The sequence below is a fragment of the Periplaneta americana genome, chromosome 11 (genome assembly GCF_040183065.1).
Source record: "Periplaneta americana isolate PAMFEO1 chromosome 11, P.americana_PAMFEO1_priV1, whole genome shotgun sequence".
Taxonomy (NCBI): domain Eukaryota; kingdom Metazoa; phylum Arthropoda; class Insecta; order Blattodea; family Blattidae; genus Periplaneta; species Periplaneta americana.
The window spans coordinates 168,206,899-168,229,997 of NC_091127.1; the positions used below are offsets into that span (position 1 = coordinate 168,206,899).

The 23,099-nt window shown below is 35.9% G+C and overlaps 1 protein-coding gene across 1 annotated transcript in view; it reads right to left on the minus strand.

Moving 5' to 3' along the window:
* Sobp (Sine oculis-binding protein) overlaps positions 1-23,099 on the minus strand; it is a 580,157-nt gene that overhangs the window by 172,323 nt on the left and 384,735 nt on the right. Inside the window, exon 2 of the mRNA XM_069840445.1 lies at positions 11,149-11,365. Coding sequence (XP_069696546.1) covers positions 11,149-11,365 — 217 coding nt within the window. The remainder of the gene's footprint in view (positions 1-11,148; positions 11,366-23,099) is intronic.

Consider the following 23,099-nt stretch of genomic DNA (forward strand, 5'->3'; position numbering starts at 1 on the left):
GCGCATTATTTACTTATATTTTAAATTTATTTAATATAGCCTATTTATTTTATTTTTGGTTTATGTAATAACCAACAGCTTTCAATGCTTCTATGTGCTACTGTCTACTGTTGTTCATAAATTGGCATACAAGAAAGCTTTTGATTTCAATAATACAGATAATGATTCATTTCGTTTAATATTTTTTACAATATATTTCGTTAGATATGAAATGAGAACAAGTCTCACAGAAAACATTTCTGGTTTATGTAATAACCGACAGCTTTCAATGTTTGTACAGGGACATCATTTTATTTTTACTTCAATTTTTATTGTACCCGAGTTTTTTAATGTACTTCACACCCACCCCCTCTACTAGTAAACTTCCAACTGTTCTCCTCACAGAACCAAGCGTAGCCTATACAGTCAAAGTCGCCTTAAGGTCGTAGTAAACACAAACAGTATTGAGTTACTGAGTATATTACGTTCCAGAAATATGTTCGCGTTTTCCAGTGACGAAAGAGCTTTCAATATTGAATCATATCTTCGCACAGGTACTGTCGTCCGTTTGCCTACGTCGCATCCCGATTTCCCTCACCGGCAACTGTTTAAAATAACCTTAAATAAAAGTAATTAACCGTCACGTGATTTCCCCCCTTTTTACGATCCTGCGACATAATCACTTGGACGGACAGTAGATAGCATGTCTGAATAATGTTATCTGTGCGGGTCGGGCAGAAGTGAAGATTGAATTTACAGTACGTAAGGTCTCTTTTATATAATAGGTATAGAATTATTTCAACATGAGTTACTAGTACGAAGGACGAAACTGGTAATTGTAATTAGATGTAATAGTCTATAGTGCGATAATATGCACAAAAGAACTGAAGTCTGTATCAAATTGAACAGCCACCATTTTCAAAAATGTGTTTAAATATCCATATTATGATTACTTTTCAATTTAACTTCATTCTCTACATTATACGCAAATGTGGTGTAGACAGTATAATACACACTGCATAATGAATACGTTCGCATGGATAACTCAGTTCGTGAGTAAAAACATTTATTGTTAATACAGTACTGTATTTTGATTAAACAAAAACCTAACGAAAATTATCAAATTCAAAATTACGATATCTCCTAGTTTACGTAAATGGATGAACTACTTTTCTTCCCTCCTATACCTAGTAAAGTGATATGCTTGTATTTTACGCCAGTATCATCAAACTCCAGTCTTGGAAGGGGGAGCAAGCGGCGTTTCCGGTTCTAGACCTTAAATCCGAAGATATAGCCAATCTAATATTAAAAATGTTAGTAAAAATAAAATGATGTTCCTGTATTTTCTACACTCTACTACTGTTCATAAATTGGCATAAAATAAATCTTTTGATTTGAATGATAGCGATAACGACATATTTCGTTTAAATTTTTTTTTATTTTATTGGGTTATTTTACGAAGCTGTATCAACATCTAGGTTATTTAGCGTCTGAATGATATGAAGATGATAATGCCGGTGAAATGAGTCCGGGGTCCAGCACCGAAAGTTACCCAGCATTTGCTCGTATTGGGTTGAGGGAAAACCCCAGAAAAAAACCTCAACCAGGTAACTTGCCCCGACCGGGAATCGAACCCGGGCCACCTGGTTTCGCAGCCAGACGTGCTGACCGTTACTCCACAGGTGTGGACTATTTCTTTTAATATTTTATACAGTATATTTCGTTAGATATGAAAGGGAACAAGTCTCCACACAAAAATGGTTACTCTAGGGCAGGACATGTGTTTTACATAAATATCTTTTGTAGTCACGATTGGATCATAGAAATATTTTCGATGCAATTTGTTTATGCGTACAGAAGTTATTTGTGTTTTTCTCAAAACTACCTTATTCCCTTTGCGTGGTTAGTGATTCAATTTATTAGGTGCTTTGTTTAGTGTTTGTACTAATGTACTGCAAGCAAACGAATTCAAATTTGAGTAGCAGACTTCAAGGCGCTTGTGAACGCCTGAGCTAGCCTGTACGGGCAATTTGCGAAGTTTCGCCGCTCTCACACTTTCCCTTCAGACATCTTCCGTCGCTTCGCACTTCTTGGCAGCGGCTTTCGCCCGAGATGTCCTCAACCTTGGCAACAGAGTGGCGCCTTGACAGTTCCGCTCCAGAAATACCGACAATGCAGGCGATTCCCTTTACCGACTCAAAGTTGGCGTGACTTGATGACGTAGTCAGTTCTCTCTACTTTACCTCACCTTGTAATTAAGGTCGCCAGGTAGACGGTGACCACGCCCACCGCTATAGAGGGGCGGGGGGCACCTCTGGGGGCGTGCCGCCGCTAATAACGACCCCGCGCCTGCCCTGGGCCGTGGGAAGAAGAGCCGGCCGGCCGTGTGGAGAAAAAACGGCGAGGATAGACACTATCGAGTTCAACGATCCTATTGTCCAAAGTGTTCGCGCGCTCACACGTGCCTCTCAGGGGCCGAATTCGCAAGTGTCGCGTCCGCCTTTGACAGGACCTACGGGCACGACTATGTTACGGAAGTCAACTCTATTTTATACAGTTTGATTCATGAATCATTCAATACGTATAGGACTAATAGAGCTCGAGAAAGTTTTCCGTAGCGTCAACATAAATTCAGAAGCATTCTTGATAATACAGAATATTATTTATTTGAGTAGCTTAACCACTTCCCTTATTATCCCGAGTTAACTCGGGTTGCTAATATGTATCAAAATTTATTAACCCGAGTTAACTCGTTTGAGTCCCATTGTCTACTTCATAGTGATTTTTTAAGTATGTAAGAAAATTAGTGATGTACAATGATTCTGCAATATTAACTGACCTCTTTACGAAAATAAAAAAAATGTGACACTTTTTTCACAAAACTGGTAAAATAAATAGTAAGGGAAGAGGATAATATCAAAGATGGACATCTGTCGTCTCCATAGTTTTGATATAGAGGCACTTTTTTGTTTCACAGTGTTCTTTGTAGTATTTTAAAACAATTTATTTTTATAAATGTAGTGTTAGAGTTTGTATATAGTTTCACCATAACTGAAAAAAGCATGAAAAATGTAAAAGAATCCACATTATCTAAATTTCATCTGAAGGTCAGATGTCCGCCTTTGATATTAGGCTACTCAAATAATTATTTTTATTTTAAAGATAATAATGCTACACTTTTGGTTGGAACTCCTGATGAAGCAAAAGCTTGTGGCCGGGATTGGAGTATTACATTGAATAATACTTACTTACTTACATACTTACTTACGTACTTACGTACTTACTTCCTTACGTACTCACTTACTTACGTAATTACTTACTTACGTAATTACTTACTTACGTACTTACTTACTTATGTACTTACGTGCTTACTTACGTACTTACTGACTTACTTACGTACTTACTTCCTTACTTACTTACTACTTACTTATGTACTTACTTACTTATCGTACTTACTTGCGTACTTACGTACATACTTATTTACGTACTTACTTACATACTTACGTACTTACTTACTTAGTTACTTACTTACTTACTTACTGGCTTTTAAGGAACCCAGAGGTTCATTGCCGCCCTCACATAAGCCCGCCATTGGTCTCTATCCTGAGCAAGATTAATCCAGTCTCTATCATCATATCCCACCTCCCTCAAATCCACTTTAATATTATCTTCCCATCTACGTCTCGGCCTCCCCAAAGATCTTTTTCCCTCCTGCCTCCAAACTAATTGAATGGGTCACATCAGCTGCTTGTCTATGCGGATGACGTGAATATGTTAGGAGAAAATCTATAGATGATTAGGGAAAACGCGGAAATTTTACTGGAAGGAAGTAAAGAGATAGGTTTGGAAGTGAATCACGAAAAAACAGACTATATGATTATGTCTCGTGACGAGAATGTCGTACGGAATGGAAATATAAAAATTGGAAATTTATCCTTTGATGAGGTAGAAAAATTCAAATATCTTGAAGCAACAGTAACACATATAAATGACACTCGGGAGGAAATTAAACGCAAAAATGTCTGTTATAATTCGGATGAGAAGCTTTTGTTATCTAGTCTGCTGTCAAAAAAGCTGAAAGTTAGAATTTATAAAACAGTTATATTACCGGTTTCTCTGTATGGTTGTGAAACTTGGACTCTCACTTTGAGAGAAGAACAGAGGTTAAGAGTGTTTGAGAATAAAGTGCTTAGGAAAATATTTGGGGCTAAGAGGAATGAAATTAAAGGAGAATGGAGAAAGTTACACAACACAGAACTGCACGCATTGTATTCTTCACCTGACATAATTAGGAACATTAAATCCAGACGTTTGAGATGGGCAGGGCAAGTAGCACGTATGGGCGAATCCAAAAATGCATATAGAGTGTTAGTTGGGAGACCGGAGGGAAAAAGACCTTTAGGGAGGCGGAAACGTAGAAGGGACGATATTAAAATGGATTTGAGGGATGTGAGGTCTGATTGTAGAGAATGGATTAATTTTGCTCAAGATAGGGACCAATGGCGGGCTTATGTGAGGGCGGCAATGAACCTCCGGGTTCCTTAAAAGCCAGTAAGTAAGACGATACAGTACGTGCGTACTCGAAGTGAAAACTGTTTTAACACCATAAACTAAGGCGTAGCAGCCAATAGACAAATGCAACTGTTCCATTGTTAAAATAAAAAATGTATAAGGAGAAATGTAATGATATTGTAAGGGTCCTGAAAATGGCTCGCAAATATAGGCCCGGCAGCTTGTACCAGTCTGCGCCGGGCTGTAATGATAGCCGCTGATTACAAATACTTCTCTTCACCCACGTCCACCCCCGCCACACGCAACGTGCAGGCGAATTTATGCACCAACCGTCTATTGTCAGCACTGACCACAGCAGGACAAACATTCGTTACCATTAAATACGTATTTCCACTCATTCTGCGTCGCGTGATCTTCGCTACTTAACTGGATTTCCGAGGCAGTTTTTAAAAAAGTGAGATTTTTTTCATGCGTATTTTCGTGTACTATAGAAATGTCATTTTCTGATTAGCGAACTTGTTAGTATTCGTATTATGGGTAGCAGTGAAGGACTGAAAAATAAAATACGAAGACACTGTAAATCACTGATAAAAAGAAACCGATCTAGTCTATACTAATAATAAATCTGTAGCCGAAATTTTTCTGGTAATTTTCGATTTTCCAAAAATAATTGGTCCTAACATATATAATTAACCACCCTGAAACCGAAAATCGCTTTTTTGAAATTTTTGTTTGTATGTCTGTCTGTATGTTTGTTACCTTTTCACGCGATAATGGCTGAACGGATTTATATGAAAATTGGAATATAAATTAAGTTCGTTGTAACTTAGATTTTAGGCTATATGGTATTCAAAATACTTTATTTAAAAGGGGGGTTATAAGGGAGCCTGAATTAAATAAATCGAAATATCTCGCTTATTATTGATTTTTGTGAAAAATATTACATAACAAAAGTTTCTTTACAAATGATTTCCGATAAGTTTTATTCTTTACAAAATTTTGATAGGACTGATATTTAATGAGATAAATGAGTTTTAAAATTAAAATAACGCCATCTAAAACGGTGCAATGAATTAAGAACAAATGACTTCGTCTATAAGGGGCCTTGGACAACAACAATCGAAACAGGGGCCTTGGACATTAACAATCGAAAGCTATTAAACATAGCCTACAGAGAATGTTTCTGTGTATTAACCGATATGTATAATTATTTCACCATTGGAAAGTGTAGTTTCTCTAGATGGACGTAATGCTATAATGATATTACAGTAACGTCTGAGTAAATCGAGGACAGGTAAGATTAAAATAGCTTCTTATGCACAGAAAATTAGATAGGCTATTTTGTACATTCGTTTTCTGTATTTCTTAAAATAATATTTATGTACACTCATTTTAATCTCAGAGAATTAACGAACAACGAGAGTGTATTGATTTAGTATGCAGTAATAGTACGTTAGCTTAGTAATCCATTATTTTATAATTCAAATTTTAACTATGCTCAATTTAATCGTGTTAAAATGCATAAAATATATATGCAATAAATGCAGTGCAAAAAAATTGGGTAATGAGCGAAGCAGATTATCTTGCGCTGTTGTAAAGGTTGTTCCCTGGATCAACCGTCCTATTTTAATTATGTAATTACTTTATATTTATTTCTAAGAGGTGCAGCGGAGCGCACGGGTACGGCTAGTTGCCATTTAATAATAACTAGCGGCTTGTGCAGCAAATGCTGCTGCAAACTAAGTTCGTTAGACGTTCAAATAAAAATTTTTCAGATTTATTTTCAATGAAGAATACTTCTCTTTTTGATAGTTATTTGCTTCCATAATAATGAAACATACTCCCTCTGAATGGATTTTTTTAGGCCAAATACTTTTTCTTGAACCTACCCAACTTCAGTTTTTGATTTTCAACGTGAAAACGCAAGTATCAATGTCAGGACGATAGCAGTAGCTATTTCAGGTCATTGTGGATTGTAGGCGAAAGTTAAAAAAATGTCAGGTTTGCTAAGCTTTCGAACAATAGCATTTTCGTATAGCTGCTGCATGTAGAACTTGAAATGTAGAGCGTAAAATCATTTTATCCTACTAAGAGATCATGCTGAAATGATCTGGAGACTACAAAATTTTCTAGGCCTCTTATTTTATCAGTAAGTAATACCTTTTTATCTTTCCTTATGAACTGTAATTTTTGCGCTCTTTCGAGCCAATACTGAAGACAATGACACATATCAATATCTACACTACACCGCCATTAAGTATATGAAAAAGACCCAACCCCACTGGTTTAATAAGTATAAAAATATTTGATTTTTAATAACAATATTATTATCTTACTTAAGTTTTGTAGTTATATATAGCAGTCACTCAGTAAATTATAGAAATGAAGATCTAAATTAAGATATTCCCTACATTTACTTACATAACCTCAGAACGTTTCACTTTCATGTCATCAATATAGCATCAATATTATGTACAATTAATGAAGAATAGACGCATCATGATAATAATATTTAATTTCTAATGGTAATAATGTCATCAAACCACCTCAAGTTTCGTAGATTTGAATATCCAATACACAGCTGTACTCAGAAAATTATTATACACTGCAGAATCAGTTTTTAATAACAAATTGAATTGAGCTCTAAATATGTCGGCAATCCTGCAGGTCATGGCCTTCGTGTAATAGCCTATTGTTTATTGTAGTGTGTGTTTTGTTCTGAAATTCAATCAAGTCGGCCGTGATTCGATAAAATTAGTTCTCAAAACTGACAACAGATGGATTTTGGAAAATAGGAAAATTATGTAGGAAAATTGACATTTCACTGAAAACTACTACTTTTCCGAAAAACTTTGGGTTCCAAGCTTCAAAATGAGGGGCCATTTATTAAAATCCGTTCAGCCGTTTTCCCGTAATTTCCATTACCAGTTCAAATTATATATATAGATTAGCGTCCTGTGTTTGGTTATCTAAAGTCTCTTAGCAACGCACAACATTGTAGGTATGTACGGAGTATAGTGCAGTGTACACACTTCAGGTCTGCTGTTCGTAATTTTTATATATTTTTATAGTCTCCACTAAATATAAAACAAAATTTAAAGCCATACTCTAAGAAACGCTCTTCTATGGTAATTCAGCAGTTGTCCAGACTGGACGAAGAGTGACCTAGTGTGTACACACATTTTCAGAAATCGCCATGAGAGAAAAAGCGATAGTGGTGATCGCGGTTAGTCTCTTCAGTATGATAAACAGTAGGCTAAAGACCCCTGGAATGGCATACTGACATAGGATAATGTTTTCAGCACGTGTAATATGCTACCGTGCCGCACGCTGCAGGTGCCGTGACGATCCGAACAGACCTAAGAGGCGTGGTTATAAGTAGGGTCCGGATTTTTATGTAATATCAAGGTGTGAAATTTGTACATAGTATGCAAGAAAAATAAGCTGAATATGTACCAAAATATGTAATATCATGAAAATATTTAATATCAATATCTGGCAGGTATAGGATAGGTAAGACTCTCCAGTTGTGATTTCATAGAGCATCCGACTTTTTTACCGCACACTTGACACATTACTATTTTTCCATCTGTAATGAAACCTTCGTCCATCGCAATCCATGATTTTATTTTTGTCGTTAGGATTGAAGATACAGGGGCCATTTTAGTTAGTTAAAAGCAGTAGATAAACTCACTTGCACTTTATACTGTAAGTACTAAAACTAGAGAACTGAGTGAAGTGAATGACACAACAGTACTGCAAGCACTGTTTCGCTGTACTGGATTAGGAGAAAATAAGAGGAGATGTGGGACACATGCATTCTAGCTGCTCCCTATAAGAAACAAAGTACCTACTAAAACCTCAAACTATAGGCATTTACAAACTGTTGTTTGAAAAGTGACATTCCTGTCTCCAGCCGAGAACCATACTTTCTAATTGCTCGGAAAATCCCATTTCCGTATAGGTCTACTAAATTCAAAGTAAAGAGGTCAAGCAATAACCTGGCACGCTATTTATTTTATTCTTTCAACATCTTTCCAGTTTGTTCCTTTACTTCAGCTTCTTTTCAAAAGTCGGCTACTTTATTGCGCATCATGTCACACTTGACACGGGTTTTCCTTGGAAGGATTAGGAAGAGGATAGGTAAGGTTGCAAATTGCATGCGAACTGCTTGTTAAGACGTGTGCAGAACAATTATAGTTCGAGACAAATCATGTCGTCCTCCACCGCATGAAGGTAAAGCTACTTTCTGTGTAAGTTTTACAATGCAAGGTAGTTGTATGGACAAACGTTGCCTTTTCTTCACTCATATTTACAGTGGGCGGTATGGGGTGAGTGCCTCTATTGCTTTCTGGAACTAAGGACGTTATGTTTCGTTCCCAAAATATATCCTTTCTTGGGTAGGTAAAAGGCTTTTTAAATCTGTTTATTTCAAATTGTAAACTTCCCCAGCAGAAGTTTTCTTTTTCCTTTCTGAGAAGTAAAAATGAATAAAACCCCTAAATATGTGGTTTTATGTAATACCAAGCTATAATATGTAATGTGGGGTAAATATGTAAAAATATGTAGTATCAAATTTTAATATATTAATGGTAATTACAAAATTCGCAAAGATTTGTTATTTATATACGGTTAGGTTCAAAGTAATATAATATGTATGGCCTAGACTATACGGCAGTTTGGAAGGCTGTCGGCTGCTATATGCACCGTAGCATTTCTGGTATGTGACGTCACAAGCTTGAACAGTAGAACCAATCGGAATCAGTCTATAACAAGTACTTCCCGAGTTCGTTTGTTCACGTGTGAGTGTTTCAATACATTGAATAAGTAAAACTAACATTTACTGTGTGTAAGAAAATAAAAGGAAGAAGAGACTGTAAAAAGACAAGTATTGCACAGGCAGGCGCGAAAAATAGTGTTTAAGATGTATAATTACTTTAAAAACGAGCAGAACGCTGCCGGCCATCTTGATGCTTGCTGCAACGTTACCAACGTACAAGAAACGACTCCAGAAGCATGTAGTGTGGGATTGAGAACCGTGCAAAGGATATTGTTAGTGAAGGAAAGAGGGTTTGTTTGGTGTCATGCTTACAGTAATCAACGGCTAAGGTCATTATTGTCTTTTGATAATTTAAATTCTCTCCTGCGCTATTTGTATTGCACGTGCGTGAAGTACGATGTGGCAATGTTGTACGCTGCCTTGCTCTCTCTATCTGTCTCTCTCGACACAAACGCTAGCAGACTACCGCCTTGCGAATTGCCGTCGACTCTAATTACATAAAAATCCGGTCCCTACAGTCGAGCCGTTCTTATTTCCGGCAGCCAATCACACGACAGCTTCTGGTCAGCTGACACGCTGCTTCACTGGCAGTGGTTGTCGTCAAGGTTATGCAGACGACATACCGCTTCCCGCTCACGGTGGATATTACTGCGTTGTCAAGTCTACCCTTGTACTCTTAACGAAGTTTTAGAACATGTCTAGTCTTAAACATCGAACGAAAAATTATTTCCTACGATAAATAATTAGTAATATATGAATACATAATATTATATTATTATTGTTATTGTTCATGCTAGCATCCCAGGACACAGAAGACTTACCATGTTGTGCTATAATTGGTTTTTCCGACCATTTGAAGTAACGATTTTCGTAAATACAGAAACAATATTAGAAATTACTAAAATGGGAGAAAGCTGTAAAATATAATAAATTAACATTTTTTATGTGAATGAATAACTAAAACCACACAACCTGTAAATTAAGTAAAATATGTTAATATTAAAAATTTTGTCACGATAAGTCATTGCTACATAAAAAAAAATTACACGAAGAACCTTGCCTAACGGTATTGTTCAATTTAGAGGTGCTACGCCTAGATCGCTACAATCATTGTTAGTACCTGCCGCCGCCATAGTTCTCAGTTTATTTTCTTCTTTGCCGGATTGTCCGTACTTCTCTGTCGTTATTTGAGAAACCGTGAACTTGTTCACATCACACGCATCAGCTGTTCTTTGCACCACTTGCATTAAAGGCAATAAACTACTCTTATTTTACGTTCATTTTCGAAATAATCTCTAATGCTAAGAATCATTTCTCTGCTTTGCGAATTGATGGTCTCCCAACTCCTCCGCGGCATTGTGATGCTGATAACTCAGCGATAACACAGCACTAACAACAATACCGACTGATTGTTCGACAACCAGCTATTAGAACTGCGTCCGTTCACTATTGGCTTGACAGAGATTTAGCAACACCGCTATTGCCTACCTTCTTCGCGCCAAAAGTCGAGAAGGCGTGGCCACGCCGGAAATAAGAACGGCTCGACTGTAGTAATATGCTGCCGTGCCGCACGCTGCAGCTGCCGTGACGTTCCGAACAGAACTAAGAGGCGTGGCTATAAGAGCTCTGGGCTCAGAAAGTGAGACACGGGCAGTACATACTTTCCAGTTATCCAATGGCATTTTTTTTCTATTCAATACTCATCTTTAAGTAATTGTAACACATGCTTTCTACAAAATACTTTTGAGCGCTACTGTATACCGTTATCGAAAGGATGAAGGAAAGATATTAGTAGCAGCTCAACTCGGAAAGCAGCCGTGTGCTGGGTAATAGTAACTCATCAGCCGGCTGTGCTGAAGGTCCTCGGCGTTCATTACCTGGGAGCGGCGGACTGCCCTGCGATGAGCCGGTGCCGGCGTCGCGACGCCCTGGGCTGCTGCTGCTCCTCGCGCCTTCAGCGTCCGAGGAGTCCAAGTCGGACGGAGACCTCTGTGCCGCGAAGTGGTGGAGGTTCAGACCCTGCGTGTCCCGACTGTCCAGCTTGTCGTAGCCGTACCAGCCCAGCAACTCGTTCATGGCTGTCTCCGCGTACTCCTGCAAGCAGAGGCACTGCTCTTAACCGGCTTTTTTATATCAGCATGCTCCATTACATTGGAGTAATACTACATGCTTTACATTAAATATTTAAGATAAGAAGACAGGTTTTGAAAATAAGATAGAATTACGTCAAGTTTTTTTTTAAATAATAATAAAAAAACTGAAAATAGAGAATTAAGGTAGTTATTAATGTATTCCGATAGCTATATTAATTAGTAAAAGTTCAGAAGAAAATTTGACTTTATAAATTGGTTAACCAATATATTTTAATTTCAATAAGAATGCAATTATAATAAATTTATTACTCATCATAATAGCAATGAATCGATAATGAGTACATGCGACACAATGATGAAACTAAATTGAGGTTGATTATCTAAGCAACTTGTCAAGTTTGTTTCTAAGCACGTATGCGGTAGTCTTCATAGAAGTTACGCAAACGTTTCAGCTGACATGAAAATATTGCAAGAAAGAAAAATTAACCTACATATGGAATGTACCGATTCAGCTATTTCAGGTTCATGACTTACAGTATGTCGACATCTGATCACCTAATTGGAATAATAAATTATTACGTAAAATAAGACCTAAATATTACAATTAGATTTTCAAAAGGAGCAAATAAATAAGGTTTAAAGTCTTAAGGGTTATCACGATTGGTTTAAACATGCACTAAAACAAGACGTAAGTGCAAGTTTGAACCAATAAATTATTGAGATTTGCGATAAATTAATTAGTTTAGGAAATTGTTTATTAGCAACAGTAACAAATATAAATGACACTCGGGAGGAAATTAAACGCAGAATAAATATGGGAAATGCGTGTTATTATTCGGTTGAGAAGCTCTTATCATCCAGTCTGCTGTCAAACAGTTATATTACCGGTTGTTCTGTATGGTTGTGAAACTTGGACTCTCACTCTGAGAGAGGAACATAGGTTCAGGGTGTTTGAGAATAAGGTGCTTAGGAAAATATTTGGGGCTAAGCGGGATGAAGTTACAGGAGAATGGAGAAAGTAACACAACACAGAACTGCACGCATTGTATTCTTCACCTGACATAATTAGGAACATTAAATCCAGACGTTTGAGATGGGCAGGGCATGTAGCACGTATGGGCGAATCCAGAAATGCATATAGAGTGTTAGTTGGGAGACCGGAGGGAAAAAGACCTTTAGGGAGGCCGAGACGTAGATGGGAGGATAATATTAAAATGGATTTGAGGGAGGTGGGGTATGATGATAGAGACTGGATTAATCTTGCACAGGATAGGAACCGCTGGCGGGCTTATGTGAGGGCGGCAATGAACCTTCGGGTTCCTTAAAAGCCATTTGTAAGTAAGTAAGTAAGTAAGGTAATTGTTTATTTATTATGTAGAACTGCATTTGTATATAGATCTTTTGTTAAATTATTAAGTTAAAAAATTATTATTACATTAAATATTACAATAATTAGTTACATAATTTATGACATGAGAACAAGATATTTACAATTTTGATTGAGATCTTGAAATTCTTATAGATCAGGGCTGGGCACATTACGTAATTCTGAGAAATGAGCGCTGTGTGCTTTAAAGGGCGGATCTTGCGAGCGCTGTGACGTATGCATACTGTACGTCATTCAGTGTCGGTGCAGTGGTGACTCTGCAGTATGATGGCGAACTTTGAAGACGGAGCTTCGCTCATACATTAAAACGGCCCGCTACTCCAAATGCTTTTAATGTACCATGGGAGGAGGAGTTCTTTTTCGAAGAGAGCAGTGGATTAGCAAAGTGTTTAATTTGTCATAAAACACTCCAACTGATTAAGAGGTTCAATATCCATTATTCTTTACAAAATGCTAATTACTGAATATGACAAATATGTTGGTAAAGAACTCCATAAATTAATACAACTTAAAGAAAATGTTTCTCAGGTACATTATATTAGAGTATCTATTTTGTATTTACATTCCATTATAAGTTATTATACATTTAGTAATATATAATTTTAAATTATACAAGTATTGTGATATATCATAGTATATTATATTAAAGATCATGATATATCATATATCATACATCATATTATATTATATTATATTATATTATATTATATTATATTATGTTATATTATAGCCTATTATATTATATTATATCCATATCATATCATATCATATTACATTATATTATATATTATGTATTAACAGGATGACAATAATGCACTTAGTGAATCGGCTATGAGAATTAGCTACAAAATTTGCCATGAAATTGCAAAGGAATTGAAAACATTCAACGAAGGTAACTTCATCAAGCTATGTTTAATTATATTGGTAGAAGATCTCTGTCCACAGCAAGTAGGGGAAGTGGAAGCCATAAGCCTGTCTCGTAGAACCGTGGTGATGAGGTTGCAGTACGTGCGTATGGGTTATGTAAATAAGCCTAATGATTTGTGTGTGTGCATAGAGCGAAGTTTATTTCATTAAATTAATAAGAGTGTTATAAATTCTGTACTGTACAATGGATTGATGTAATATCCTTATAAACTATTATGTGCTGACAGACTGAATGACTAGAACAACCGTGGCTCTTGTTACATTAATGCAGGGAAGGTAGCTGTAATGCGAGTCCGCCACTGCGTGAGCGTTCTGCTCCGGCTTGCCTTGCGGAGCGAGAACAGCTCTGGCCGACCAAATGGAGCTGCTCTCATGCCCGGCTCTGTTATAGATACAAGTGTTGCCTAATTGTACTTCTTCTATTTTAGGTTACCATCACTGTTAGTATTATTTCTAAATTCAATTACTGTTACATTTTGCCAAATTCTATGGATTTTACAAATTTTCTGAAGCTCTTTAGGTATGTTTTTGTTAACTGATCAAATGGTAGAGGTCAGGTTTGACCTGTGCGTATTATACTAGCTCGTAGAATTCTTCTTTCTTTTATCAGTGTGGCACATCTTATTGTTATATGGTTGACTGTCTGTTCGTCTTTTACTCTGCAAGGGCACATTGGTGTTGGAATAATCTTGAACCGCTGAAGGTACGACCTTGTGAAGCCATGACCTGTCACAATAGAAGTAAATTCGGCTGTATTGTGACACAGTTCATCTCTTTCTCTTAGTGGGTTATTTTACGGCGCTATATCAACATCTCAGGCTATTTAGCGTCTGAATGAAAAGGTGATAATGCCGGTGAAATGAATCCGGGGTCCAGCACCGATAGTTACCCAGCATTTGCTCATATTGGGTTCAAGGAAAATCCGGGGAAAAAATCTCAACCAGGTAACTTGCCCCGAACGGGATTCGAACCCGGGCCACCTGGTATCGTAGCCAGACGCGCTAATCGTTACTCCACAGGTGTGGACCGTTTCTCTTGGGGCCTATTCATAAAAGTATAGTAAAACCTCTAATAGCTTACTATAGTAAATTTAGATTTCCTATCCAAGTTCATTTTCATGTTTCATAAAATTTTTATTACCTTAGCAAAGTTTTTACTCTAGTAGACCATAGCCTTAGGCCTACTTACAACTTACAAATGGGTTTTAACCCTTTACAGCACAAATTAATTTTTTATGTTTTTCATTTCATGGATCGTAACAAAGCTTCGATCAATTTTTTTCAACATTTTAACTCTGCACATAATTTGAAAACACAGATGGCACCTCTATGTATACTCAAGAGATTGTTCCTTGGTGGACTATCTGTGCCATAAAATTTAGAAAAAAAGAAAACGGCGGTTCTTCTGAACAACCACTATGCTGCAAAGGGTTAAGGAACTGGAGGTTCATTGCCGCCCTCACATAAGCCCGCCATCGGTCCCTATCTTGAGCAAGATTAATCCAGTCTCTACCATCAAATCCCACCTCCCTCAAATCCATTTCAATATTATCCTCCCACCTACGTCTCTGCCTCCCTAAAGACCCTTTTCCTTCCGGACTTCTAACTAACACTCTATATTAATTTATTTACAGTTGCATTTTATACAGTCTTAAAGAGTTTACAAGAATGGCGTGATTTGTAACAATTGTGATAAATGTTTAAGAAAAATGTAATTTTGTAGTAAAAAATCGAAAAAAAAAATGTATTCGAAGCAACTAAGCAGTGCACAACAAATTTTTAGCTTCAGAATACTAACCAATTAAAGAGAGGATACCTCTGAGTAGTTCAATATAATTCTCTTTTGCCCTTAAAACAAAAGAAAAAAGACATTTTACAAGCAACTTAAAATTAGTGTAACTTTGAAAATGTTGTGAATAGGACCCATGTTTATATGACATTTTTTGCTCAAAATATTTCAAAAATAAGTTCCGTAAATGCTGGTAACTCTCCTGAATCACCCTGTATGTACAGTAGGCCTAATTACAATGATCTGTATGTGAATTAAAGAGTGTATAAAAAGCTTTCTATCTGTGCAATTAATTTTATTCCATAATGAATATTTTACACATTGTTACAGAATTACTGACAACAGGCACAACTTTCGCTTCAATTGCTTGTCACTCCCAGAGAACGGTGATACTTCGAGCGAGTCCAATATGTAAGTAAACAGCAAGCTTCTCAAATCTGTATTCAGACCTTAGCTATTATGGTTAAAGAGTTCGTTACAATTTGTTAATAAAGCTCCGCTACAATGAAGAAGACTGTTACGTAGTCCCCTGTGACGTCATGTATAGATAAGGGACTTAGTCGTGAAGCAAGCTTGCCGAGTACATGCGTGAATATACTGCAATATTGATAAAATTAAAAACATAAAAATACGTTAACTTGGGAACCGAGCTTCTTATACTATCTTTTGTAATTTTATTAACGACTCACTTTCAACTTTTGTTGAATTGTAACTTCCCAGCGTACGCTTGTCAGAAGGAAATTATAAAACCGTTCATGTTTCTTTTTCTTTTTATGAAGTAAGAGTATATTTAAATTGTTCATTTTTTTAGCTTGTCTTTGGTTAACCTTAAAAATTCGGACACTGTGTTTTATAGACCTGGAATAAATACATATTTCCGTAAACATTCAATTGTAATAGTGACGAGTTCGTTTAAAAAAAATGAATTATACGTTACTTTATTATAAGTGTTGTATTAATTTGTAAAAGAGGATGTTTCTGCCTCCATATAAACACTACTTTATTATACAGAACTAACACATTTCTTTTTTTCTTTCTTTCTTTCTTTCTTTCTTTCTTTCTTTCTTTCTTTCATTCTTTATTTATTTATTTCTAAACGAATGATACTAGCCACAATTTCTTATACCTCAAATGTAGAGTATCTCTGGGAGATTACTAACCTCTGTAGCAAATGTTGAAAATTCTTTATGTATTCGGCTGGAAATTCACTTAATGACCAGTTTTCAACGTCAAATTAAGCAGGAGTTTTGATTCCCTGTCACGAGATGCGCAGATGTTTATTCTTTATTTCTTATTGTTGGCAGTTGTTTTCGACATTTTGTTTTAGATATTGAAAATGAAGTACACATTAAATCAACGGCTCTTCCTTGTGAAGCAATACTGGATTACGAATTCAATTACAGCTACTCAAAGGGCATACCAGAGAGAATTTGCGCCAAAGAAACACAATACTGGGACTAGTAAACAAATTGAAAGAACTGGATCTGTAAAAGAATAATAATTTTGATGACAATAAATATACAGAATAAAGAATAAACATCTGCGCATCTCGTGACAGGGAATCAAAACTCCTGCTTAATTTGATGTTAAAAACTGGTCATTAAGTGAATTGCCAGCCGAATAAATAAAGAATTTTCAACATTTGCTATAGAGGTTAGTAATCTCCCAAAGATACTCTACATTTGAGGTACCTGTAACAAATTGTGGCTAGCATCATTCGTTTTGAAATAAAAAAAGAAAGAAATGTGCTAGTTCTATATAAATCACTCTGTATCATCTATACTAATAATAAATCTGTAACCGAAATTTTTCTGGTAATTTTCGATTTTCCAAAAATAATTGGTGTCAACATGTATAATTAATCCTGCTGAAACCAAAAATCGTTTTTTTTTGTTTGTATGTCCGTCTGTCTGGCTGTATTTTTACCTTTTCACGCAATAATGGTTGAACCGATTTATATAAAAATTGGAATATAAATTAAGTTCGTTGTAACTTAGATTTCAGGATACATGACATTCAAAATACTTTATATAAGAGGGGGGTTATGAGGGGGCTTGAATTAAATAAATCTTAATATCTCCCTTATTATTAATTTTAGTGAAAAATGTTACATAACAAACGTTGCTTTAAAAATGATTTCCGACAAGTTTTATTCTATGCAAAATTTTGATAGGACTGATATTTAAGGATACACAAGACTTTTAAAATAACAATACAATACATTTTCACCGCCGTCTCAGATTATAGCGTTGTTGTTCCTGCAGTAACTCCTATGTGCAAAATATAATTTTTGTTTAGTGGGAATAAAAAAACACATTTATTCATTCCATGGCAATGGTGCATAGGAGATCGTGAATTCTTGCATTTTCGAAAGAAAGAAATATAATTACATATCACTGTTTATGCTGTATCACTATTTAAGTTATTTGAAGGGTTCAGAACCATAGTGGGCCAAGCCCATTTACTGAAGACGTAGAAAACAAGGGTTAAAATTAAGTTATTACCATAATTCAATGGAAACATAAAGCAAGTAATATAAAGTTTACACATTAAAACTAAATGATATGTCAATGTTCATTAAACTATGTTTGCATATAAGAAAAATTAAGAAACATGATAAAGGAATTGTCATTGCAACAAATGAGTGTCTCTGGACCAAAATGATCGCATTTTAATTATTTAAGTACAATTTAAATTAAGTAAGATATTAAACGAGTTATCCTTTTATCAAACACGAATGTTCCCTGGATCAAACGTCCTATTTTAATTATGTAATTACTTTATATTTATTTCTAACGGGTGCAGCGGAGCGCACGGGTACGGCTAGTATTTAATAATTTAATTTTAATTTAATATCACTAAAATTCTTCTATGTTGCTTCTTATCACTTAAAGTTTAATTGAGGCGCATATTAATTAAAAACTGAAATAGCTACAGAAATTAACTGAAATATGAAGATGTGAATATGTAAATTCTTATTATTATTGAACTAAATCGCCTTACTTAAAAACTACACAAAATGTATTTATGTATATATTTAGCAAGCATACTTTTCAAGGAGAAGTGATGACTGATCTCTAAGATTATGTCATTGACGTGGCTATTTAACGGGAACAACAAACATAAGCGAACACTTATACCAGAAGAGACAGCGTGAGGTATATTTCATTCCACTTTGACACGCCACTTCACTTTGGCGGGATGGCCAAGACGCACGTACAACCAGGGTCTAGTTTTGAGTGACAAATGCGCTCTCCGTGGAGCCCGATCTCCGCCTCCGCCAATGGCGAGGACGTGTGGGGTCTCCCTCACAGTGCAACTTCACTCTGAACTTTGCGTCACGTCAGCTGCTGCAGTTGTCATAAGCAGAGAAGCTAGACACCCATTGTCACTGTTTATATAAACAAACAATTGCCTCACGATTTCTCAGGACTTAATTTATGTTTAACGTCCACAAGATGCATAAAGTTTACAACTCCAACTAGATTACCACAAAGGTAACGTTTACTCATACGAAAACGTCTTAAACTGAGTGAGCATATCGGGAATTGAATCAGTGGCCTTCCCAAAACACGCTATGAAATATTTAATGTAGAACAAAAAGTAAGTAAAATCGAGCAAATTCTGTTAAACTTTTTTGTTTGAAATATATTGACTATTGATCTGTTTTTTTGTATTCCAAAGATATTGGAGAAAAAAATGGAAGTATAAGGGTATAGTACATCAGTTATTAATATACACTCAGGGACAAAAAAACCGGACACTTCTATATTTGCTTGTATTTTGTTGCCAATTATTTCAAAATGAAACAAAACCCATTTAAACAAAATAATGTTTCATTTAGCACCTTATACGACAACATTTGAAAAAAAAAATCTCTGATGAGAAAATTTACAAAAAATTACAAAGGGCGTATAACTATGTCATCGTTTAGTGTAACTGTTTTTCATTTTATGGTGCCTTAAACATTAAAAACTCTTTTTAGTAACGGGTATTACCCCCTCTGGCTTGAATAACTGCATCCATACGTCTTGGCATGCTCTCAATTTGGTTAGCAATGTCTTCTTCAGGAATAAGTTCCCATTCTTCGCCAAGTGCTCGCCTCAACTCTTGTAACGATTCTGGTCTCGGTCGTCTATTCTTAACACGCCGTCCCAGCATGTCCCACACGTGTTCAATTGGATTCAAGTCTGGACTTCTTGCTGGCCATGGAAGAACATGGATTCCCACTTCATGGAGATAATCTCCGACCGCATGGGCAATATGCGGCCGTGCATTATCATGCATTAAAACAAAATTATCGCCTACAAATTGGCCAAATGGCACAACATGATCAGCCAAACATTCATTTATATACCTATCAGCTGTTAGTCTTCCATTTTCAACAAAAAACAACTCTGTACGAGCATCCGTACACACTCCTGCCCAAACCATCACTCCAACACCTCCATATGGCACATTTTCGGAAATGCAACACTGTGAAAATCGTTCTCCCCTCCTTCTCCAAACTCTTTCACGTCCATCAGGTGAGCACAGATTGAAACGGGACTCATCGGTGAACAGAACACAGCTCCACTGTCCATTTCTCCAATCCCTGTGATCATTTGCAAAACGCAGTCGTTCAACTCGATGCATCCTGAGAAGTCTGGGACCAGTTGCAGGTCTACTTGATATCAGTCCACTTGCTTTCAACCTCCTTCTAACTGTTTTGGCCGAAATTGGGCGTCCATGCATGTTAACAAAATGCTGGGCTACACTAGTAGCTGGCAGATTGCGCTCCCTAAGAACTCTCAACACCATATACCTGTCTTCATTTGGATTTGTAGCTCTTGGAGACCCGAACCTGGTCTTCTGGTATATTCTAGGGTCTCTCTATACCGTTTTATGGCATCATGGGTTGTGCTTCTAGCCATATTCATAACATTTGCAATGTAACGTACACTGCGTCCATCATCGTAAAGGGCTACAGCTCGAGCCACATCTTCAGGTCGCATCTTGTTTTAAGACAAATGTTACAACCCCACTTAAACTCAGAAAATGTAAAAATAAAGAAATAACGAATGATAACGATAATGAAGCACAAAATGGTTGAGACAAAATTGTTACAGCTGAGACTCCGAAAGAAAAATTGGAAAATTTGGTTGTAATGGCTTGTTTGTAAAACAAAAAACAATCAACAATGTATACACGTCTCCATAACAACAGATGGCTACCATAATATTGTATGAGAAGATAATATTTTGCAAAATACCAGCAAATATTAAAGTGTCCGGTTTTTTTTGTCCCTGAGTGTATTTCTAAAAGACTTATGACTCGGATGCTGCGGAGCCGCCGTTTTGTTTTATGCCATTGTTGCTCAATATGTGACACATGAATTAACTTCAAACAAATGAAATACAATTTTTTGAGTTTCTCTTTCTTTTAATATCAGTCTCATTTCCTAATTCCGCATACTTTGTTAGCAATGATTAATTAAAATGTGGGAAGTTTGAAAGGGACACGGTATATTTTGTGAGACAGTTTTTAAGAAATCGAAATTGTTCATAATCTCTCCTGCAAACGTATCCTCGTCATGTGTATTTTTATGAACAATAGATTTTGACCCGCTTTTAAACGCGAGCCACGTTCGGTTCATTTCACCGATGAAGGGGACATATAATTAAAATGTCGATAATTTAATGGCATTTCCAGCGAGATGGAACTGACCGGTAGATAATGCACGGACTGACATGAACGGTGGGAGCTATCACGCGACAGGCTGTGCAGGTTGTATAAAATTTAGGTGTTTGAAACTTTTAATTGTAGGTCTATTGAAATACCCTTTCTCGCATGATGGATATTCAGCATTGAAGTGATGTTCTCGTAAGAGAAGAGGATAAAATGTCAATGCTACAAGAAATACAAATCATATCGTTCTATATGTATGTGTTGCTTTCGACGTATAGGCTATTTTTCTTTTTTTCGTAGTTAATGATTAAAATTCATTCCCAACAAAGCAAAGCATGGAAAAATATTCTTAGAGTATCTTCCTTGAGAGAGGAAGTAAAGTGAGAGGTTCGATGTCATGGATTCACAGAACATAAAATAAAACAAGCTTAATATTTTATAAAATTACCGACTAACAGATTTCGCGCCACAAAATTATCAGCTTTTGCAGTAAGATGTCTCTGCGAACCAACGTATCGATTGCATTGACATCTCTTTAGGACAACATGTTTTGAAATAGCAGGGGTCTCTGGCAGAAAAATCCGAAACCAATGTTGAAAAATGGAACTCAATACACTATGAAATTCTGTAGTGTTTACGTGATATCTATTTTTTTGTGACCAAGATATAGAAAATATTATTTGATCAACCTCTAAAATTATTTATTAACTTGGTTCTTTTGGTGAAAAGCTAGAGTTTAGAGAGGTTTAGGCTAAATTAAAACAAAATAAAAAATGTACCATAATTGAAAATAAATCGTAATGATCTTAAGAATTATTAATTTTTATCCAACATGATACTATTTCACGATGGACTTTAAAATATTTGCAGTAATCTGTATTTCAAACGGAGGATAATTGGATGGAGTTACGCAACAATAGACCAACTGACATTTAAAAAGAAAAGTGAGATATTGACAGAAATCTGTTGCTGGCCGGATTACTTAACTCAGAAAAAAATCGAGAATGTGATCTCTGCACTCTGTTGCAATTTGTGAGCAAAATTCGTTTATTGAATAAAATTAATTAAATTATTTTGCTTTGTAATATTAACTCAACTGCTGATCTGTTATCAAAAATCGTTTAGTCTTTCTTTTATTATTATTTGTAATATTTGTTGTAATAGTATGGATGTTACAATACTTCTTGCATAAAATATTTAATAACTAACAAAATTTTATTTCATTGGTGAATATCTCGAAAACATGTTTTTGTCGGTTGGTCTCTTATTGCGTAACTCCGTTCAATTAGATGTTTGATGGACAAGCACTGAAAAAAATTGCTCAGCATACTTCCTTATAACTTTCATTTCGTCGTCCGTAGCGTTTAAGAGATTTTTTTAATGACCAAGATATGTGAAATATTATTTTTTATTAAACCTCTCAAATTGTTTATAAACTTGGTTCTTTTGGTAAGAAGCTAGAGGTTTAGAGAGATTGAAGCTAAATTAAAACTGAATACCGTAATTTAAAGTAGGCCTATATCGGTAATGATCCTAAGAATTGTTCATTTTTATCCAACGTGACACTCTTGCAGTAATCTGTACATCAAACGGACAATAATTAGATGTTTAATGGACAGACGCTGAAAAAAATTGCTCTACACATTTCCTTACACCTTCCAGTTCGCCGTTGTTCTACTTTAACAGTCTTACTAATAAACCGTGTATGGTTTTTATGCGAGACTTATGCAGAGTTGAGACAGAAAACGTTACTAATAAATCATGCAATGGATGTATAAACAGGCTATAACTATACAATGGGAATTGCTTTGCAGTAGTCATATACACGAAACCCCTTGTTTAAGCGTTCTATATACATAAAAAATGGCCGCCCCTCTAACAGCTGTTAGTATCGACTGTCATTTTATGATGATGGTTGCCTTGTAACCACAGAAGAATAACCCAAAGAGCACAAAATAATTAGAAT